The 19,973-nt window shown below is 42.4% G+C and overlaps 1 protein-coding gene across 1 annotated transcript; it reads right to left on the bottom strand.

The window, feature by feature from the left end:
* Positions 1–413: 413 nt before the first annotated feature.
* Positions 414–19,045, bottom strand: BNC1 (basonuclin 1). The gene is made up of 5 exons (XM_010161731.1): positions 18,901–19,045; positions 6,699–6,801; positions 6,299–6,534; positions 3,147–5,065; positions 414–1,095 (listed from the first exon to the last, which is right to left on the bottom strand). Exons 1-5 carry the CDS (start codon positions 18,907–18,909, stop codon positions 414–416), a joined length of 2,949 nt encoding a protein of 982 aa, XP_010160033.1. The 5' UTR covers positions 18,910–19,045.
* Positions 19,046–19,973: the final 928 nt, after the last annotated feature.

Here is a 19,973-nt window from a genome sequence, read left to right on the forward strand (position 1 = left end):
CTCTCCACGCAACCAGCGGAAACTCGCCCCAACTGTTACTCGTTTCTCAGACGACACAACAACTCATTCAACATGTAAACACAAAGGATGACGGGTCTCATTTGAAGCTCCTGTTGTGGCAAGTAATACTTCACAGGTATCGGGAATCACATCTCCGTATCTCCCCCATTTCTAAGAATTCTTTTCCTTACAAAAACTTTAGCTATTTAACATCAAACGAAACGATTTCACAGAAACTACAGCACCGAACTTGGCTAACTGAAACTGCTGGAGAGCACACACAGGAGAAAAGAATTTCACCATGGTCGTGGAGCGGGCTAGAGGTCAAACGAGTTTAAATAAAACTAACGTTAACACATTCCTCAATTGAAATGATTAATTCTTAGCAGAAATAAATTAAGATCAGCATGATCTTACTGTAGGCTAGTTGGTGACCCAGCCAGGCTTTTGTGCAGGTTAGGGTTTTGACTGTGCCTGTTCCGACTGCGAACGGATGAAAACATCGTGTTGCAACCCGGGACTTTACATTTGTGGAGCTGGCGGAGATGCACAGTTTTGTAATGAGCCCTGAAAGTTCCTTTATTACTGTAAGTTTTTTGGCATATATGACAAGCTATTGGCAAACTGGAAGGTAAATTTGTAAAGTTTTGATTAGCTTTCTCCATTAAAGCACAGTCTTGGTAGAGTTCATCACTGGGCATCAGGCTGGATCCTTCACAGCTTTCATCACTGTCGTCCAAGGGCACAGTGCATATTTCACTTCCTCCGTCAGAATCCCAAGAAGAATGAGCACTGCTCTCAGATTTAATGCTGGAAGTAGTGCTTAGGTCCAGAACGGCTCCATCACTCAATGGATCGTATCCGTAACTCTCAGAACAGGGTTCTCTAATTTTGCTCATTGGAAAAACCAAGCTGCCTGTTGTGTTCATTCCTTTGAAGATTACGGAAGTGTGTCCAACGTGTGGTTTTAAAGAGACATCTTGACAAAACTCCTTAGCCATGTCTTTCAAGAGGTATGTTGCATTGAAATGGTTGTTGAATTCCAGTGTATCTTTAGTCAGAAGCTTATGATGAAGATTTAGGTTTGAACTATGTCTAGAAGAACAAAGACAAGCTTAGCAAGAAAGTGTTTCGCCTCACTTAACAGCCGTTTCATAATGATCATTAACAAAGAAAAACACAATCAGTATTTAGTAGCATGCATGAACTGCAGACTTCCGATCTGACCAACTGCCACGCTGGGAGCGCGCACGGATGATTTACACATGTGACTGGGGATCTGAACTTGCCTGCACTGGCATGTATCAGAAACAACGCTACGGAAAGCGACGTTTCCGATTCTTTCCTGCATTGTGGAGGGCTGTCTGCTCCACGAGCTCTAGTGCTGGGCCTAAAGGAGTTGGGCGGCAGACTAAGTACCTGTACCCTGAGCTGAGAGCAGAGAACGGACTGAAGGGGGGAAGAAACGGGATTCTTCCCCTACAGACAAAGCAGGAAAGGAGTGACACCCAAGCCTGCAAAAAATACTGACGATCTCAAGTACTGTAAGCACGTGTCAGGCTGCAGCTGTACACATCAGTACAGAGCTTTTCCTTGACAGGAATTTCCCTTAAAAAAGGAATATTGCATTTTACGCAGTTTGCCGTTTTCGAATGGACATACCTGGATTCAGTTTAAAACCACCAAAACATACCAAGTCACTGCTCCCTGTTCAGTACTATCAACCAGCTCACTGGGAACTCGCAGGCTCTGGCCAGAGGATTCCGTTTATTGCAAGACAGGGAAAACGTTCATTTTCCCCCTTACCTTCATGGTTTAATGCAAACCATGAACTGTTCAAAGGGGCACAGAAATACTTTCTGCTTGCCGTCACAGCACTCTACATTAAAGTCTAGAAACATCCGCCAAGTTGTTGCAAATAACTACCGTTCTGCACAAAGCTTGTGGACTGTCTTGGGAGTTGCCTTTTGTTTTAAGAAAACATTTTCCAACAGCACCTATGTTAAAACTTAACTGAATATATTGGCCTGGGAAGGAATTTGTGGCATGTGAATGCAAATCTTACTGCTGGCCGCCTTTCCTGTGGCCCGTATCACGATTACAGAGGAGAGGAATTCACATCTGGGAAGAGGCAGGCAGCAGATCAGGGTACGAAGCCTGCCAGCAGCCGATGGATCTGTGCATCTCAGATGCAGCGGCCAGTCCTCAGAGGCTGGCTCATCTTCCCTCTGGACTGCATCAGCTGGCTCCAGTACTCCTAACAGATCACGGACAATCTAAACCTCGTGTCACTCTGAACTGCTACCCAGGCGTGCTTCCCGCAGCCCAAAGCTGCTGGAACACCGTTACAGGCGCGTTGGAAGGCTTCACAACCCTCAGCGGCGCTATCACAGGTTTGGTATCACGCACCAATTCAGATGGATCGCTGATGGGCAACCGTGAAGTTTCAGCTCTTGTTTCTCAGCCTACGTGCATAGTAGGCCGAAATAAAATGCTTTACAACAACACAATACTGCAGCTAACAGTAAACCGGATCAAGCTCAGGGTACGGTGGAGGAATTAGGAGGTAATCTCGCGTAAAAGCGCTGCCGGTGTGGCTACACACCAGACAGCGTTAGCTCAACTAGCACTGTGTAAGGCTGTGCTGACAGAGAGTAATCTCGCTTTTCTTATGGGCTTTTTCCCACCAGTCTGTTCAAAATCCTTGAGTAAAGCAAGGACAGGGACAAGTGAAGATTTCATGAATGGATCTCATTGCTTTTTCATTAATGAATGCTGCATACATTAAAACACACATGAAAGTACATATTAAACATATACATCCACTCATGCACCTACTGGAAAATTGCTGAATTCATACCCTCGTGGCTTTCCCTTTACATTCTAAAGCATTCTTTCAACTACGGCAGTCTTTATCAGTTATGAAATTTTCATGGCTTTATTTAGTACCTCGTACTCTAGTGGAAAGGAAATGCTTCTTTCAATGGATTTTCATTTCATGAATGTTCTGATAAGTTATCGTACCTGTTATACGAGGATACACAGAAAATCTTTGCAGGCTCCATTCCTCAAACAGTCATTTTAATTTCAAATTAGGCTCCATTGTGATGGTAAAATAAATACAATTTTGTTTATAATTTTCTTACCTGTCTCGACTTCTACGAGAAGGGAAAGCAGCATTACAGCCCTCAACTGTGCAAATATGCATTTCTTTGAGATGTACATTTTTGAAATGCATTTTTACACTGTAAGGATTTTTAAAAGTCTTCTTACAGATGTCACAATGAAAGCGGCTTTCTTCCTTCTGAATCCCTAGTGCATGTTGACTGACATGATCCATATCTTTAGAGTCTTCAAAACAAGGAATGGCAGCACCCCTGTTTGACAAAGTGCTGAAAAAGCCCCCGGTCAGCAAGTGGTGTTGCAATTCAGGGCAGTCGTTTTTAGGAATCCTGCGCTTCGACTGCTCTTTAATATACATGGGGGGTTCAGTCATTGGTTTTATAACATCTTTGTGGTGGTGTTTTGGATCTTCATATATAATCTCATGGGAAACTAATGGTTGGTTTTCTTCTGGTTTAACCTCTTTCTCACAGTGATGCAATTCATTCTCAGAGATATCCTTGATGTGTTTGTTACTTGGTGCAAAGACAGAATCAAAATACTTTGGGCCCTCTACCCCAGAGACAGATTTCCATGAATTACCTGAATGGGGGTGCTTTTCCACCCTGTCGGTCACCCGCTTCTCTATCTTATGCTCACAGGTCTCGAGCTCGCCATCGCTTACCACTTGCAGACGCGTATCGTCTTCAGAACTGGCAACGTCACTACTTTCATGAGGTGTCTCAACAGCTTCTTTCTCTATCTTAATAGGCATACTCGATTTACGAGATTTCTTCTTGGGAAGCACGTCAAATGGCAACTCATTTGAAACAAGCTGCTCTGGTATTGAGGAAGAAACAAGAGGCAGGGAAGGAAGAGTACCTGGAGTATTAGCAAGCTCAGCTGGTGTGACTGGACTGCGATAAAACGGAAGGACAGGCTGTACTGTCTTCAGGTTTGGAAAGAGGACACCGTTCTGCCCAATGCTGGGAAATCCCGCCTGACCCTTTGAATCCGCACAAGAGCCGGCATAGCTGGAAATAGTTCTGCTGTCTGGAGTCAAAATTGTAAATTCGGTCCTTTTACTATCTCCAGGTCCAGCAATGGTCAACCCGTTCCTTAGATCTTTATCCCTGTTATTTCTGTTCATCGGCATATGGAGTCTGGGGTTAGGATTTGCACTGTGGCGATTTCGGCTGCGCAGAGAGCTGAACACCATGTTGCAGCCCTCGATGGTGCATTTGTGCTTGATCTTCAGATGAACGGCATTGTAATGTATTTTCAAAGTACCTTTGTCGTAAAACGTCTTTTCACATGCGGTGCAGAAAACACGCCCTTTCCTTGGCCCAGGGCCATTTTTTTCAACAGATTTCATTTTGTTTTCTGGAGATAGCGCTGTCATTTCAAGCTTTGCTGCTGCATTATGTGAACTGTAATCACTTAAAAGGGCATCGTCTTCTGTTTTAGCGGTGACATCTGGACCATTTATGCTCCTCTCATTTTCAACTTGAAATGGTGCAGAACTAGAAGTTAAGAAGCTGCTTTCAGAAAACGGTATCTGAACATCTTTAGTTTCATTGCTATGGTCTTGACCTTGCTCAATCAAATGTCTTTCTGGTGGTGAACCTATCAAAGGTGGAGGCACCGGACTGAAAAACTGGAATGGCAGCATGAAAGCCATGTTATTTACGATATTCTCAAAGGGGTGAATGTTGGTGGGACTCATTTTGTCCAAGGAAGCAGAAAAATTAGGACTGTGTTGGCTGCAGCTCTCAATGAATGCCCTAATATCCAAATTGGCAGATGGTGGTGGTATTATGATCGATTGCCCTTCTTTCTCTTGAATTGCCATTAACTCTACAATGGACTTTGTTTCTCCAAAACGAAGGAACTGCTGCAAAGTGGCCAGTTCTTCTTCAGTGGTCATTATACTCCAGTGATCCAGCACCTTGCCTGACGCATCCTACAGCCAAAGATGTTCAAACAAGGCAAATGTTAGTTAGGGCAAACAAAAAACCCCCTTTCCCCCACCGCACCAATCTCTTATTTTTTCAAGAATTTAAAAATTCTTCTCTGGTGAAAGGATAAAACCATCCCATTTAATGAGAGATTAATGCCAATTCTGTGAGACTTTCTTCCAGGTTTTACCACGTTGCTGGCAATATTTCTTTCTGAACTGCCTTTCCAATAAACTATTTTTTTCCACAAAAATTAAGACACGTCATTTGAACAACAGTTGGTATCATGTAAGCAGAGACAGCAGAGATGGAGCAATCAGACCAAGATTTAGCTCCTCATTTAAGTCAAGTATTCTTTCATTGCAAGTTTAATAATCTTCCAAGCAACTAAGATCAGAGAACAAATGAACCTGTATTGATCTATTGCCAGTGTTCACAGAGCACAGCTGTAATTACACTAGAGTGTTGGAGTTCTTTCAAACTCTAGCTATGCCTAACTTTTCCCAATAACTACAATAAATATTTTATCACAGAACATGTATTTGATGGCCTACTGAGATTTTTCACAGTGCATGTAAGAGTTTCTAAGATGATGAAGAACGTAACATTATAAATTTTTCATGTGGTAGAGGTTCAAGGTAATTGATTCCATATTTTTAATCCTAACACTAAAAAGCAAGATTATCAAGGCCATTAAATATTGATTCGTGTCATAATGTAAGATCATAATGTTGCTTTACATAAAAGGTAACTTCCACAGTAGCAAGGACTAACATCAGTGTGAGCACACAGGGCCGAAATCATCCAAGATGTAGCTCCAGTAAGGTCAGCAGCATGACACCAGAGATGAATATTGTCCCCGGTGTTCTAAATGACAGCAAGTTTATTTGTCAATGTATTATCCTGCTGTATGAACGTAAACTCACTGTTTGAGTAATACTAGAGCAAATTCTGAAGCCTTTACTATGACACATTCCCAGTAACATTTTATGTTGACTTACCTTTGGTGATAGATTTGAGCAAAGTAAGAAGATTTCCATTAAGTCTGACTAAAAAGAGAGCAATGCCCCAAAATCCACCCTTTCTTTTCTGGCGGTAAGCTTGAACAAGTCTATTAACTGCCTTTCAGCTGCGCCGCGCTCTTAGCACAGTGTGAGCCACTGCTAAGATTAAGCAAGAAAACACTATGAAATAAGACTTAGCTATCATATCTGTATTTAAAAAGCCCCTCTAAATACCTGTAGCACATATCCACGTATATAATCCTGTAACGTCCAATCCAGAGCATGGAGAATCTGTATCACCTCTTCCTGCTTCAGCACGCTGAAAAGCCGATCCAGCAGAATTTTAAGGCGCACAGGAATGGCTTGGGTTCCGTACAGCATGAGGCTACTGATGTCAAAGACGACATTGGATTGAACTATTTCTACCTGGCATGATGGGTAGAGGTTGGGAATCCTTAATTTGCTCAGGGCTGCAAATAAAAACACAGAATGTAAATAAACGGGGGTAACAGAGGTAGATAAAATGGAACATAACTAATACAGGGGTGTGTGGGGGGGTGAGAGGTGACACAAAGTGCAGGCTACAGCGAGGAGGATCCTAGAAGGTTTTATATATTGTAAGAACAAGCATTACCATGTGCTACCCATCCATGCCGGCACTGGTCACATTGTCGCTGATTTATCTTCCCAGGTTTGAAACACTGACAACTACAGTTCACGAGGGTGCATCGGATAGCCTGGAAATTAATAGGAAGGATGACAGTTAATAGGTAAGCACCATCTAGAGCACCCAGGTTATGCATATACGATACACCCGCAAAATCTACAGGAAGACAGAGTTAACATACCAGCACATTCCTATCACCGCGCAGTACACGGAATCCAGGCAAAGCCCAAGTTACGCGAGAGAAGCTATGCTTTCAAGAGAATCGATCACTGCCTGAACACTAGGATATTATGGAAGCAAAATACTTAATGACATACATCGCAACACTTCTGTGGATTTATCCAGGCTGGAGCACCTTTATAACAACCATGAAGTGTCCCTGTGCATTCACCTACGCTCTGATCTTCATGTAAGACCACTTGTTTCAGGGAGGTTTGAAAACAAAGACATACGGATTGAAGTCCCTGCAAAACCTCACGAGGGTGGCACTCCATACTTCCCACACAGGAGGTTCTGATGAGTCAAGCATTAGCTCTGCAAAGATGCCATCCTTTACACACAGCCACAGCCACGCAGGACACATGGATCCTGTCAAAGATACTGGAACGGTTAACGCTTCCCCGCAACAAAGCTCACCAGAGAGTACGGCAACTCCTCCAAGACTACAGCAGTCACAAACCCAGATAGCAACCAGTTGCACAGTTCAATCTGTGCATCAATTTACTCTCACTGAGGTCACCCATAATGCAAATCAAATTAGCAGGCAGATATTCCTGATCAACAGGGCAATACAAACTCGCTTCCTGGAATACTTGCTTTCTCCTGTCTGTGCCCATCTGCTGCAGGAGGCAGACAGACAACTCAGGTCCTAGTTAAAGCCCCATAGGGACTGCTGTAGAGCAAAGCATTTGTAGGGTTTGGTGTTGCTTAGATCTGAAACTGAGAATAGTTCCTGCATGAAGGAGTATTTATTAGGGGAGGGAGAGTCAAGAAATTAATGTGCAGAAAGTCCACACCAGAATACCCAAAAAAAAGAAAAAAAAAGGAAAAAAAAGGAAAAAAAAGAAGTTAGGTTATGCAATTGCAAGTTGTCTGCTTTTAAAACAAAATGTTTTACAGTTTGAAGTACAGAGAGGCAAATATGAAATAAGGCAAAGTCATGCCCACTACTGGCTGCTGCTCCTGCTCCTAGTCTTATGCAAAACAGGGACTTCCACTACTTATTAATGCCCATAAGAAGCAAGACAAGACTTGAAGAATAAAGCAACGTCTTTCCAACGCAGGCATCCCCACACCGGCGCTTTCGGAGAACGTACAAAGAAGCAGGTGTTTGGACACTCCGGCTAAGAAAGAGGAAGGCAGGAAATGTTTAAAACGAGAAGGACATGAGAGAAAGGTAACTTCACTGGGGTTTGCAACGGGCATTTCTTTAGGCTTGAAGAATTTGACTGGCTCGGGGAAGAGAAGGACACTACAAACAACAGTCCACTACAAACAGGCATGTGCAGGACATCTGGCAGCCTAGTGCTTTCCCTGGCTGGATTTGGATGGAGATTTTAACATCTCCATAGCTGGCCTCTCAAGAAGTTAGCTTACACGCACATCTCCAAACAGCAGTGACTCCATGCGGAGATTCATCTTTATTTGAAGGATCGGAACAAGTGGCAACAGGGCTATTGAAATCTCTGAATCACTTTGCCTTTAATCTTTTAAAGGAGCCATTGCAAAATGCTGGATTCTTGAGAAAAGCTCTGTGCTCCCATAAAGGCATAAAATACACATCAGTACCCTACGCGGTGCGAACTGCCTCACTTCAGCAGAGGATATATTTTCACTCAGATGCTGAAATACTTTCATATAACAATAAAAAGCCATAAATTTCTTATGGAAAGTTGGAAAAAAGATGCAGTTGGCTGATGATTCATTTCTGTCACGAGACATGAAACCCCAGCGCAGGTCAGGTCTCCCACCTCGGTACATAAGTGATAGTCTGTGCCTTGCACAGAGTGAACCCCCTCCATGGGCGACCCTGCTAGGTTTGGGAAGCTACAGCGGCATTCCATGAATGCACCTTCTGCAGTCCCTCCAGACAAAATTACAGAAGAGCACTTCCTTTTTCTGCAAGAAGTAACAGAAATATGCCCAATGAAAAAAGCTGTCATGATGATAAGTTAATTGAGGTTTCAACATTTTTTTCATTCCTTTCCCTTTGGACATGTTCCACAAACCACTGACCTTTACAACTGTTCTTTTCTTCTTAATTTGTGTGCTTAGACAAGGAAGATAGACTGCACAGAGCCTTGCATCTCACAGCTTTGTGTAAGACACCACTCTGAGATGCAGTGAGCTTGGATACTGCCAACACAGCAAAGGCAAACCAGGCATCTGTCACAGACGTAAAACACCACTTTTGAGATCCCTGAGAAGAAACAAGCGTCACTTGCAGGTTGGTAGCATTTCCCCTCATTCAGGCTTGTCGAAGTCTGCATCTCCTAAAACTCTTCTAGCAACATTTGCGTTAATATAGTCACAGAGAACATACAACGTGGCAAAATTAACTGAGTCACAATTTTAAACCTGCATTCATCGTTCGACTTAAAAAGGTGCTTGTGAAAGATGCGCTTTATCTCCCAAATTAACTTATATCAGAGCTTCATGAAGAGAAACTTAGCAAAACTTCATGAGATTAATATGCTTGTCTTTTGCCTCATAATCCTACTGCCCTTAATATGCCTATTCTAAGGTACTGTAATTACATCAAGTCTCTTAATGAGCTTTATTTTCCCAACAAGAGGACTATATACACAATTTCATTCTACAGAACAAAGGAATAGCCTGCTATATTGCATACAGGTAAAGCTCCAAAATCGTAATTAAAGGATTGGAAATGTAGATGGAAATTAAAGAGGAATTTTTGTTTTGAGTGCAATCCTTTCATTCAGGTCTATTATTTAGTTTCATTTTCCAGAAACATAGGCAGATGTTTAAAAAAAAAAAAAAAAACTTAGGCTATCATCAAGGATCTTGTTATTGCTTTCCAGTCACACTTTCCCTCCCAAATGGATCTTTCCAAATCCATTATCAGCAATGCTTTCTTCAGTTTTTTTAAAAATAGGGTTGAAAATTCTGATCAAAGTTTTCTGGGGTTTTACCAGCGTGACTGTGGGAATCCGAACGTTGGATTTTTCATACGAATCAGTCCTCATTACGAGAGAGGAACCATTAACCATTCAACTGGCCGCTGAGAAACGTCTCCACCGCTAATCACTGAAAAAGAAATCTGAACATCTGTTGCCTGAAAGTCACGACTGCTGACATCTTTTTTTTGCCAGATATTGATGCCGCTTCGATGCCGCTTCAAAAGTAACGTTTCTTTGCAACCCGCTCGCGGCCTTCACAGCTAAAGAAAAGCACCAGCTAATGGGACAAGTCCATTCTGGTTCTGGGTGTATAATCAGGCTTCATTCCATAAAGCAAGTTTGAGATCATCTATGCTCTCCTGAAGCCTTCTGGGACCCCTGCTCACTTCCAGCAGACTAACAGCAGGTTTAAAAAAAGCGCAGCAGCATAACTGTATTGGATCTCAGTCAGTGTTAAGTGGATCCTGGCTTGACAGCACTTTGGCCTGGGAAATAAATTAAAAAGTAAGTAACTATTGAAGACCTCTTCAGGACCGAGGCAGAGGTCTGTGCTCGTGCTAGAAAGCCGGTCTGGTTTCCCGCATGCAGCAAGAGCAGACACCAGTGAAATGGAAGAGCATGTCCCAGGTTTCCCTGGCAGTATTTAGCGTCAGTAACGCACAGGTCAGCACTCTCACTTGTTTCTGACACCCAAGAAAATCCCTTCTTGGCACAAAGCTACCCCTTGCTTTGGGAACTGCCTTGTTGCTGCCATCGCATGAAGAGCATGAGAGCGCCACTGCTCTGCTGTGAGGATTGCTGACAAAACGGTGGCATTGATGCTGTGTTACAGGAACATTTTGCAGGTGAGGCCTAGAAATTCCTAACAGTTTAAAATGCAAGCTTGAAGAAGAAATAGGAGTTATGTGAAAGAAATGCAAGAGAATGTAGCTCATCAAATGAGCTACAAGATACCACTTTTCACGTCCTTTATTGAGGGCTTCATATCCCCTACGGCCATCCCACCTTCCTTTCCCAGAAAAAGTAATCCTACTGAACATGTGTAACCCTCCAAGCACATATCCCATAGGAAAGAACTGGGACATGTCGCATTTCTGCAGAACAGACTTGCAGTGGCTCCACACTGAGGACACTTGTGGAGGAAGAGGCAAGGTCTGTAACGGAATAACGTCAGTTTGTAAAGCGTTAGGATTTTTTTTGTCTGCCAATCAGCTAAAACACAAAAGCCTTTTTTACTTCCGAGAGTACACGTAACAACGTGCTCACATTAAGAATAGCACAGAGATATTAAGCTCTCTTTTTGCTTTGTAGAAATAAAGTTAAACATGGGATATATGTCTGGTTATTAGGAAATACTTTCTTGCTCGCACCTTGTCAAAGATTTGCAAGGGAAGTAAAGGGATGGGAACATTTACCATCTCTTAAACCGAACGTACAGTCCACAGCTAAATCAAAGGCCAAATCCAAATCTGTGTGCAGCTTTCAGTAAAGAAAACAGTAACTGTACATGAGTGTGAGGTTGCCTTCCTCTCCTATTTGGTTTGTTTCCTGTTTTTACTATTCTTCAGCAGGTTTCTTGAGGCTGCAAAGTTTAAATAAGTCTTCCTTTTTCATCACCCAGCTACATTTGATTACTTCGTCATTTGAATCCTTTGAACAACCACTGAAAACAGAGACAAATTAAAAAGCCTTATCTTAAGCACCTCTGCCAATACCGTACTTATCCACATCATACAATGAGCAAAGCTTTGCTTTGTCCATTTTTTGTCAGGCAACTTCTGCTGCTTTCCCTAGGGATATATTCCACAATAAACAGTACCGTCTGTCAGTTTGGTCACGATTTAGAACAAGCTCTCAATGTACATTCTGCCCACCTTACTTTCCCCCTATCACAACCCAGCTGTGCCTATCTGTATCACACTCATATTTGGGTTTTTTCATCTATTCCACATGTATTTGTGTCCGCCCCATCCAGTCTATAGTACATATTCAGCCCTTGCATGTGTTCTTCCTAAACACAGACGTCAGGTTTTGATAGTCTGTTGAGCTCCCTGAAGTTTATTGGGACTAAGCTACAGTCCAGTGTATTGTAAGTACAAGCACAGAAGGTGTTGGGCTTCTCCAGACGGTGTAAGAACTTGTTGAAGACACAGCCCAACAATTAAGCCTAAGCTGCATGTTGGTTTTATGAGTTTAGATGAAGTGTATCTCTACTGTTCCTGGAAAGTTTCAATCGTTCCAAGCTCAGCAAGGCTGTGAATCCCACCTGCCCGTAGAGAACGTCAGGATGGCCCTGCAGCATCTCCACGGAAAGGCTCTGGGCCATTTTCCTCTTCCCAACATGCTCACTTCAAAGAGGAATCAGGATGGCTGGAGGTTGGACCCTTCTCTGCCTGTAAGCTGGGAGGTCACAGAGGGAACAGGGAAAAGGGGACACGAAGCAATGCTTCACTGAAACGCACCTAGGTGTGTACAGGCCTGACGGCAGGGCCAACCTGAGAGTCACTCTGCACCGAGTGGATCTGACCCAGGCTACAGCTTGCCCACGCTCAGCTCAGGTCGGGGGTGTTTTCTTCTGTCACATGTTTAAGGCTCTCCGCTACGGCAGCAGCCAAAGCTGTACCGGTTAAGGTACACACCACCTCTAGTATCCACACGCTGCCTGCCTCTAACAACCTCCACCCCCCAAACAAAGGGGCTTCCTTTTGTGCCTACTCAAGTACATTTGGTTGGTGCAAGTTCTGCTGTGTAAAGTTTAAAGTACTTAAGACTACAGTAGTTACATAAAATTATTAAAACTAGGAAAAGACCCTTATAAGATTTCTGATGGTACTGGACTGGATGCTGCACTCCCCATTTCCACTGCTGTATCTCACAAAAAGTGGTTTTACAAAGTAACAGCTGCTGTTAATGGTTATTTAACAAACATAATGACAACAAACACCTTCCACGAGAAGCAAACAGCCTTGCAGTTTGCTGTATCCAGAAAACAGTCTGATATCCTCTGTATTCTGAGCTTTTAATTAAGTAGAGAGAAGTTGCCCAGGGATGTGACAGAGTAAACAGCACTGACCAAATGGCTCCAACCTTCTCCATTAAGAGGCACGTTTAAATGCTAGCCCGCGATGATTCACTTGGCAAACGGCTTGTTAGTAACATAATTGAGCAAAATTCTTGTCTCCTGCTTGAGAGATGGGAAAGATGGAGATGGGCCACAACTTGCCTTCTGCAGTGCCACTGAATGTGAAGTTACACTCACAACAGTTCCTAAACCCATGACGGCTCCTCAGTAACTGGGCTGGCTTTCATACACGCCACCGTGTACGCTCCTACCAAGCTCAGGAGGCACGAGAACCTTTGAAAAACCCAGACAGAAAGCTTTTGTTTCAGAGGCCAAACGTGGATTTAAGAGTTATTATTAGGTTACTGTAGTTACAGTTAACACCTATTGTGCTGAAAATTTTGGCTGGTGCTGATACCACTCAACTCCCACTTATCCCGTCTCTGTAGAGAAATTATGTGGTGATTTTTACTCCTAAAAGAACACAAAGGCCACAAGTTGAATACATTTTCTAGATAAGACCACAGAATACATCCCATTAATTATCGGGATCCTTATGTATATATTCATATTGTTTATTTGGGGTCAGATACCAAAACCTGACCTCCTTTTAAGCAGCCACCCCCTGAGAATACATGTAAACAGAGTATTTACAACTCAGATCCTGCAGCAAATTGCATTACCCTCTCCCCCAGTGGGGCTGAAGAAAGGCAATTTTGGCCTAGAATTACACCAAATCTCTCTTGTGGGTGCAATTGAGCACCTTGAGTTGAAAATGTTTACTCGTCCTTGTAATAATTGACTATTTGGCTCAAAAACAGAAAAAGAAAAAAGTGAGGTGTGGGGAGGTGGGGAAGTGAAGAAGCTCAGTAAGATGGCACTGAAATGAGGCAATACCTTGACACGATGGCACCACCCTGTCAGATCGACCACGCTGGTGGATTTAAAAGGCAGTTTTAGCTGGCTGCTGAATGATGGATCACGAGACCACATCGCCACGTTGTTGAAGAGTTTTTCTAGCTGAGAACAGTCCTGAGAGCGAGGAGCTGAGAAAAGAGACTAAAGAAAACACCGACTCACAACCCTACAGCCAATTTGGGCTGGGCGGCAGCTTTCGCGGCTAACGGAGAGGAGCTCTGGGTCCTGGGCAACACAGCTGGGCGAGGAAGCAGAAGGAGCTGTTTCGGAGAAAGGCAGCACGCTACAAGGCCAAACTTTAATCACAGCATAACTTGTGGGATGAAAATCACTCCTCATGCATGTCACTTACCCTAAAGGGCCCCTTAGGGCAACTCTTGTTAATGGCACTGTCAAAATAATTATAAAGAGAAAAGAATGTGCGTGCATGTGTGTGTGTGAGCGCACACGCTCAGCCTGCTACTCTTTAAAGAAAAAGCACTGGGCAGTAAAACTTAATTTTGCTGCTCAGCAACGTGCTTGTAGATCCCTTGGCTTCGGCTGCAGTGAATCTCACTTGTTAAGAGCAGGTGTGCACTGACAGACAGCTTGCTCAAACGCCGAACGTCTACATCCTCTTTTACCCTTTGCTTTGGAAAATAAAACAAGAAATACAAATGAAGGAATGAAAAATGTCTTGTTACCATTATCTTAGTGTGGATATTTGCTTTTGATTCTGAACCAGGCTACGGTGCTCCCGTTCCCGTACCTGCCCCAGCCTGCCTAGGTCAGAACCATTTTGCTGAGCAGTAAGCAGTGTCTATCGCAAGGCACCAAAGTAACTCCCCCTTTAATACACGTGCAGGAAGAACCCTTCTTATTAGCGCATTTCAAAAAGGAGTAACAGATTGCTGCGTACTGATGAGAACTGCTCAGGCTTCAGGGGTAAAGATAAGTCACCGGGTAGAAACAGTGTGAAGTTTCCTATGAGAAAGCACTAGCTGCTATTTAATGTAGCAAAGAAATCGTGCACGTACTACTTATCCGTACTGACACGCTACGCCTGCCGCGTTAAACGCTGAAACTACGGACCTGTCCACGAACTGAAGCTTGATTAAATATTTAACTCCAAGCCCTATGTTAGCGAGGAAGAAGTGCTATAAACACAAATGCACAAGCATCAGAGGAATGGAGAATATTAGTATAAATCAACTGCAAGCCCTTTAAAACACCTCTGTAACTCTTGCCCCAGTTTGTAAAATGCAAGATGTGCGCAGTGTGGGCGAGTTCATGTCTCAAAGGCAATCCTAACTTTTTTATACTGCTGCTTAGGTCTCAAAGCCATAAAATACTCATGCTGAAATGTGTTCCTTTTTTCCTGTTACAGAGCAAAGACATAGGTTAAAGGGTAGAAGAAAAATCACAGCTCTCCGAAATATTTAGCGTTACACAACTTCCTTTAATGCAATTTCATAAATTTTAAACCCAAACAGCGTTTGTACACATACACATGATACTATCTATGGTTCTACAGTTATGCAATATTTTACGCAAGAGCGTAGCCCCATTGGTAATTTCACAATTTACAACTCGGTATTCCTTTTTAGTGAACACAGGTGAGGAAAATTTTAAACTTGCTTTCAGACATCAGCCATTTTCAGCTGAAAAAAATGCCCATTTCTCGTTAATAATCAGCTATATTTGAAATCTGAATCCAAAAGTTTGCGTTTTGCCTTTTTTTTTGTTTTGCTTTGTTTATATAAAGAAATGATCCTACCGTGGTTTTAAAACGTAGAATAAAAATGTCATTGTTCTTATTTTAAAATTACTGAAGTCTGTTAGAAATTGTTGTTTTTCCTCATTCCCTCAATATTTTTTTTTTAGTTTCAATTTTGAAATTTCATTCTCTAAGAAGATTTTCTAGCCAGCAATTAACAACAAAATAATAAGAAATAAAAACTAAAAAGAAGAAAGGGGATGACACTTGCTGCAAAATTTCAACAGTAGCATCTGCTAGGACAAGAACTGCAGCTGCCCAGCACATAGGAACCGTGAGAGTTCCTGCACCACTCCAGGCAGGAAGGGCAGCAGATGACCCAAAGGGCCAAAACTGTAGTTTTTCTTCCCTGCATTTGGTGGATGTTTTCCTGGAATAACGAATTCAAGATCCCTACCTACAAATCTGCATGAAAAATGTTTAGTAAATGCCAAATCATACAAAAGGTGTTTAGCTCAAATCTGCATGAAAAATGTTAAGTAAATGCCAAATCATACAAAAGGTGCTTTTAAAATATGTGTATGTAGCAAAACCTGTAATGTAAAATAAAAGGAGAAAATTTCTTACAGAGGTGTATTTGGTATTATCATCATGAAGTCTTTATTACTGGGAACAACATAAACTGCTGCCTTGTTTGACTGGAAATGGAATGACATGCTCCGTGTTGAATGGACAGCAATTTTAGCAATGCCTCGAACGGGCATGGAAGCTCAAGTCAAGTCGTCTGGTATCAAAAGGCCAAACCTTGTTGCAGCCTAAGTAGGCAGAATTTCATCTCGGCTGTAATAAAGCCCATGAGGTGGCCCAACGTGTCAGAGTCTCTCCGGTTTCTGCGAAGATTTAGCTCTCCTGCAGGTTTGGATATGTTTGCAGATACCATTCTTTTTAGGGTTCTGAATAGGATGGTTCGGTGGGTTAAAGCATAAACAGGACAATTACTTTTTAAAAATCAATCAAGCAAAAATCCATGTATTAAGTGTAACAAAAATGTATTTTCTATAACATTAGTTACTTTTTTTTCATGTGCACTTAGTGTTCAAGTCTGACTAAAACCCATGGAGTTTAATTCAAACAGAAATGCACAATTGTACCAATTATACAGAAAACTTATTAGCATTACACACGTAATGATGAATAGCCCAAGTGACATACACATGCTACGGTCCTTGAAAGCCCGTATTTTTCCCCTTTTCTGTACAAGAAGAAATTAGAAGGGTACTCTTCAGCGTACGTAGTTCTAATCACCAGGACAAAGAAGCCAACAGGCGCTGTTGTTAGCAGTTAAAACGAGTGCTAGTCCTGCTTTGCACCATGACCTGGAGTGAGGCTCCCCACCTCCCACTCCTCCAGCCCCGAGAGCTCAGCCACAATCGCCGTATTTTAACACCAAAGTACAGACTTCTGGCTAACATAACACTTGCAGATTTCTCAGCAAACTGCAGTAAACAGAACTGTATTTTCCAAAAGAACGTTAAAAATAGAAGCATATGATCTTTTCCCACCTAGGATTGCCTCCTTACAATTAAAGACTATTAGCTGGCATCCCTTTTAACCGTCAAACTCCGACAGTGGCAGTTCTATAGCCACAAAGAGAAGCAGTAAATGAGAAGAACATGTTACTACACTGCATTTGAGAAAGTTTGGCTCCAAGCTATGCACTGATTAATATCAGATCTCCTTCTTTACTTGCCTCTTGACAATCTTGTCACATCTGGCTGACAAATCCTTACAAGCTTATCCAAACCAAGGCAGCCCAGATCATGCTCCGGGAGTAGCTTGAAGGAAGCGGCAACACCAGCCATGCACTGATGTGCCATCATGAAACTAATGAAGCTGACTTCACTTGCAGACTGCAGGAACACGAAGAAACACAACATGCCTCAAGGTTTTGCAACATAACGCAGAGTTAGCTCACCCAAAGATAAGACAAACAATCAGCTCCCGAGGTTCAAGAAGCCAAGTAGTTACATGAATTACAGAAATTTATATAGAAATCGCCTGAACAACCGCCTCAACTAAATGAGCACGATAAACTCCAACTTCAGATCGGATGGGAAAATTGACTGCTACATGCCTTTCAAACAATGACTTGTTTTAAATTAAAATAAAACTGGTTTATCTCATTTGCTCTCTCTCACATTCCCAAAATATCAGAATGTTGCCTGGCTCCCAGGTTATTCAAACTGAAAAACATAAAAAAAAAAAAAAAAAGGAAAGAGAAGGGGGGGGAAAAAAAAATAGTGTCCCTTTTATACATATGATTTTACAGAAGGATAAACCCCAGCCTGAGTGTATCAGTAGTTCTCCCCTGGGTTAGCGATCTGCCCTCTCCTCATTTTTAAACCAAGGATTCGTTACACAGAGGACTAAAAGTATTTGGCCAATTAATAAACCAGAAAGCAAAATGCTGTATGTTAAACACATCTAACAAAAGCTCATTATGTATGAGCTGACAATTAAACCATGTTTATTTTTCTATGTCATTCAAAAAAAAATCAAATAAATAAAATAAGCATCTTGTATTCTGATGCATCCAACCTCTTAGTGCAAGATATTTTAAAAACCAGACACCCCCACACACACACAAACACACACTCATTCTCCACCATCCCCCCCTGCCCCCCCGCTGCCCCCCCAACCCGAAATACAAACAGATTGATCCTAAGAAAAGAATTACTGGTCTTATTTTCTGGGTGCTAAATAGTCACCAATAAATTGCATATAAAGGGCATACATTAGACTCCACTTTCGTGGTAATTTCTAAAGAACTTGGTAGTGAAATTACATTGTTGTCTGCTCTCCAGTGCATTTATACGTCACGATAATGATAATGTATCTGCTTAAAGCACTTGACTCAGAACACATCTGAGTCACAAATCACAGATTTTATTGCTATTAATGTATATTGAGGACTTGTACAATTAAACATTGTCAAGTATTTATGATTTACATGCTACTACTTCAATTGGAAAATAATTACACAAGCGATGGCTCTGCTTATTATCATCAGCCTGCAATTCTGCATTACTTACTGTAGTAAGTTGTTTACAGTGCACAGCAGAAAGAAAAACATGATTTTTCACATTAACTAGTTCTCTACTTTCCCAGTATCTTTTCGTCATTAAGAAAGGGAGAGTACAGCTCCCTACAGCTCTCCTCTCCATTGTTCATTACCCAAAACAACACCATTCCAAGATTTTTTTTCCCTATCTCCACAGTGCATAACCCCAAGTAAAAGTTGCACAGTAAAAAAACCCCACACATTCATATAGAACTGCAAAGAACTTTCCTTACCTCAGACATTCTTACTGTGCTTATGTTTCCAGAGCTCTAAACCAGTTTCCCATTCCCTCAGTGAGTTGTACAAAGAAGTACTGGAAACACTCCTGCCTGTACAAGTACTAAGGCAGAACCATCACACGCCTCTTTACTCTTGTCTGACTCTGAGCACCTCAAGGTCTGATGTATGCTCGGGCTGTGCACAGGGGAGTGAAATAAGATCCTCCCCCTTGGTGTTCTCCAGACCTACGGTACGAAGTTGTGTCTGCCTCTCACCTCCGCAGCCAGCTCTCACCTCGCTGCCCCGGAGCGCGGTGCTCCGGCGTGCTCCCCCAGTCGCAGGGCAGTCCCCTCACGGCTCGCTCGGAGAGGGCATGACACTCATCTTTCACAGAGATTTGATCAAAAGGAGGCACGGAGGCTCGAGGCGCTCCTAATGCGGTGCGAGGAGAGTCTACCTCTGCTCTGGCAGCCCAAGTAATGCAGTAAATCAATGCAGCTGACCTAAGGCCTATTACAGGGTGGGTTTTTTTCCTTCTCGGAGCGTACAACTATCTGCAAATAAGCTATGAGGTACTTACGATTAAAATCACTCATTTTCAGCGTCAGTGTTTTTCAAATTGCCGCTGCTGTGGGTTTTTTTCTTTTTTCTTTTTAAACATTCGCGGGTCTCAAAGGTTCACCGAGTGGGGTGTGTGTTTTTTGAAGTTAAAACATTTCCCCCTATCGACATACTTTTGAGTTAGGGCTGAATTTTATTTCTGTTTATGAAGTTGAAGCTTCCTATTAACAGAAGTACGGGTCATAAAGACAGGAGAAGAATTACTTTCTAGTAATTGGGCCAAAATCTGGTTTCAGTTATTCAGGTGTTGGGTTGCATTCATGACTTAGAGCGGGATTTTTGTCATAGTCATTTCTCACCTATTTAAAAAAGCAAAACAAAACTGCAAACAAACCCTTTTTTCCCTCCTCTCTACTCTAGTTCAGACTCCAGCACTCTCCTAACCCAGGAACACACTGCACTACGCCCCGAGAGAGACGTGAGCAAGTTGCACTGACCTCAGTGGGAATCCTTGTAGGAACATACC

This window comes from Eurypyga helias, unplaced genomic scaffold (assembly GCF_000690775.1).
Source record: "Eurypyga helias isolate BGI_N326 unplaced genomic scaffold, ASM69077v1 scaffold39680, whole genome shotgun sequence".
Lineage (NCBI taxonomy): Eukaryota > Metazoa > Chordata > Aves > Eurypygiformes > Eurypygidae > Eurypyga > Eurypyga helias.

Bases quoted from the DNA above. Each gene is read 5' to 3' on its own strand.
- BNC1 (XM_010161731.1), bottom strand. The intron at 6,535-6,698 runs GTAATGCTTGTT...TTTTATTTGCAG, and splicing joins GCATGGATGGGTAGCACATG to CCCTGAGCAAATTAAGGATT. The intron at 1,096-3,146 runs GTAAGAAAATTA...TTGTTCTTCTAG, and splicing joins TCTCGTAGAAGTCGAGACAG to ACATAGTTCAAACCTAAATC.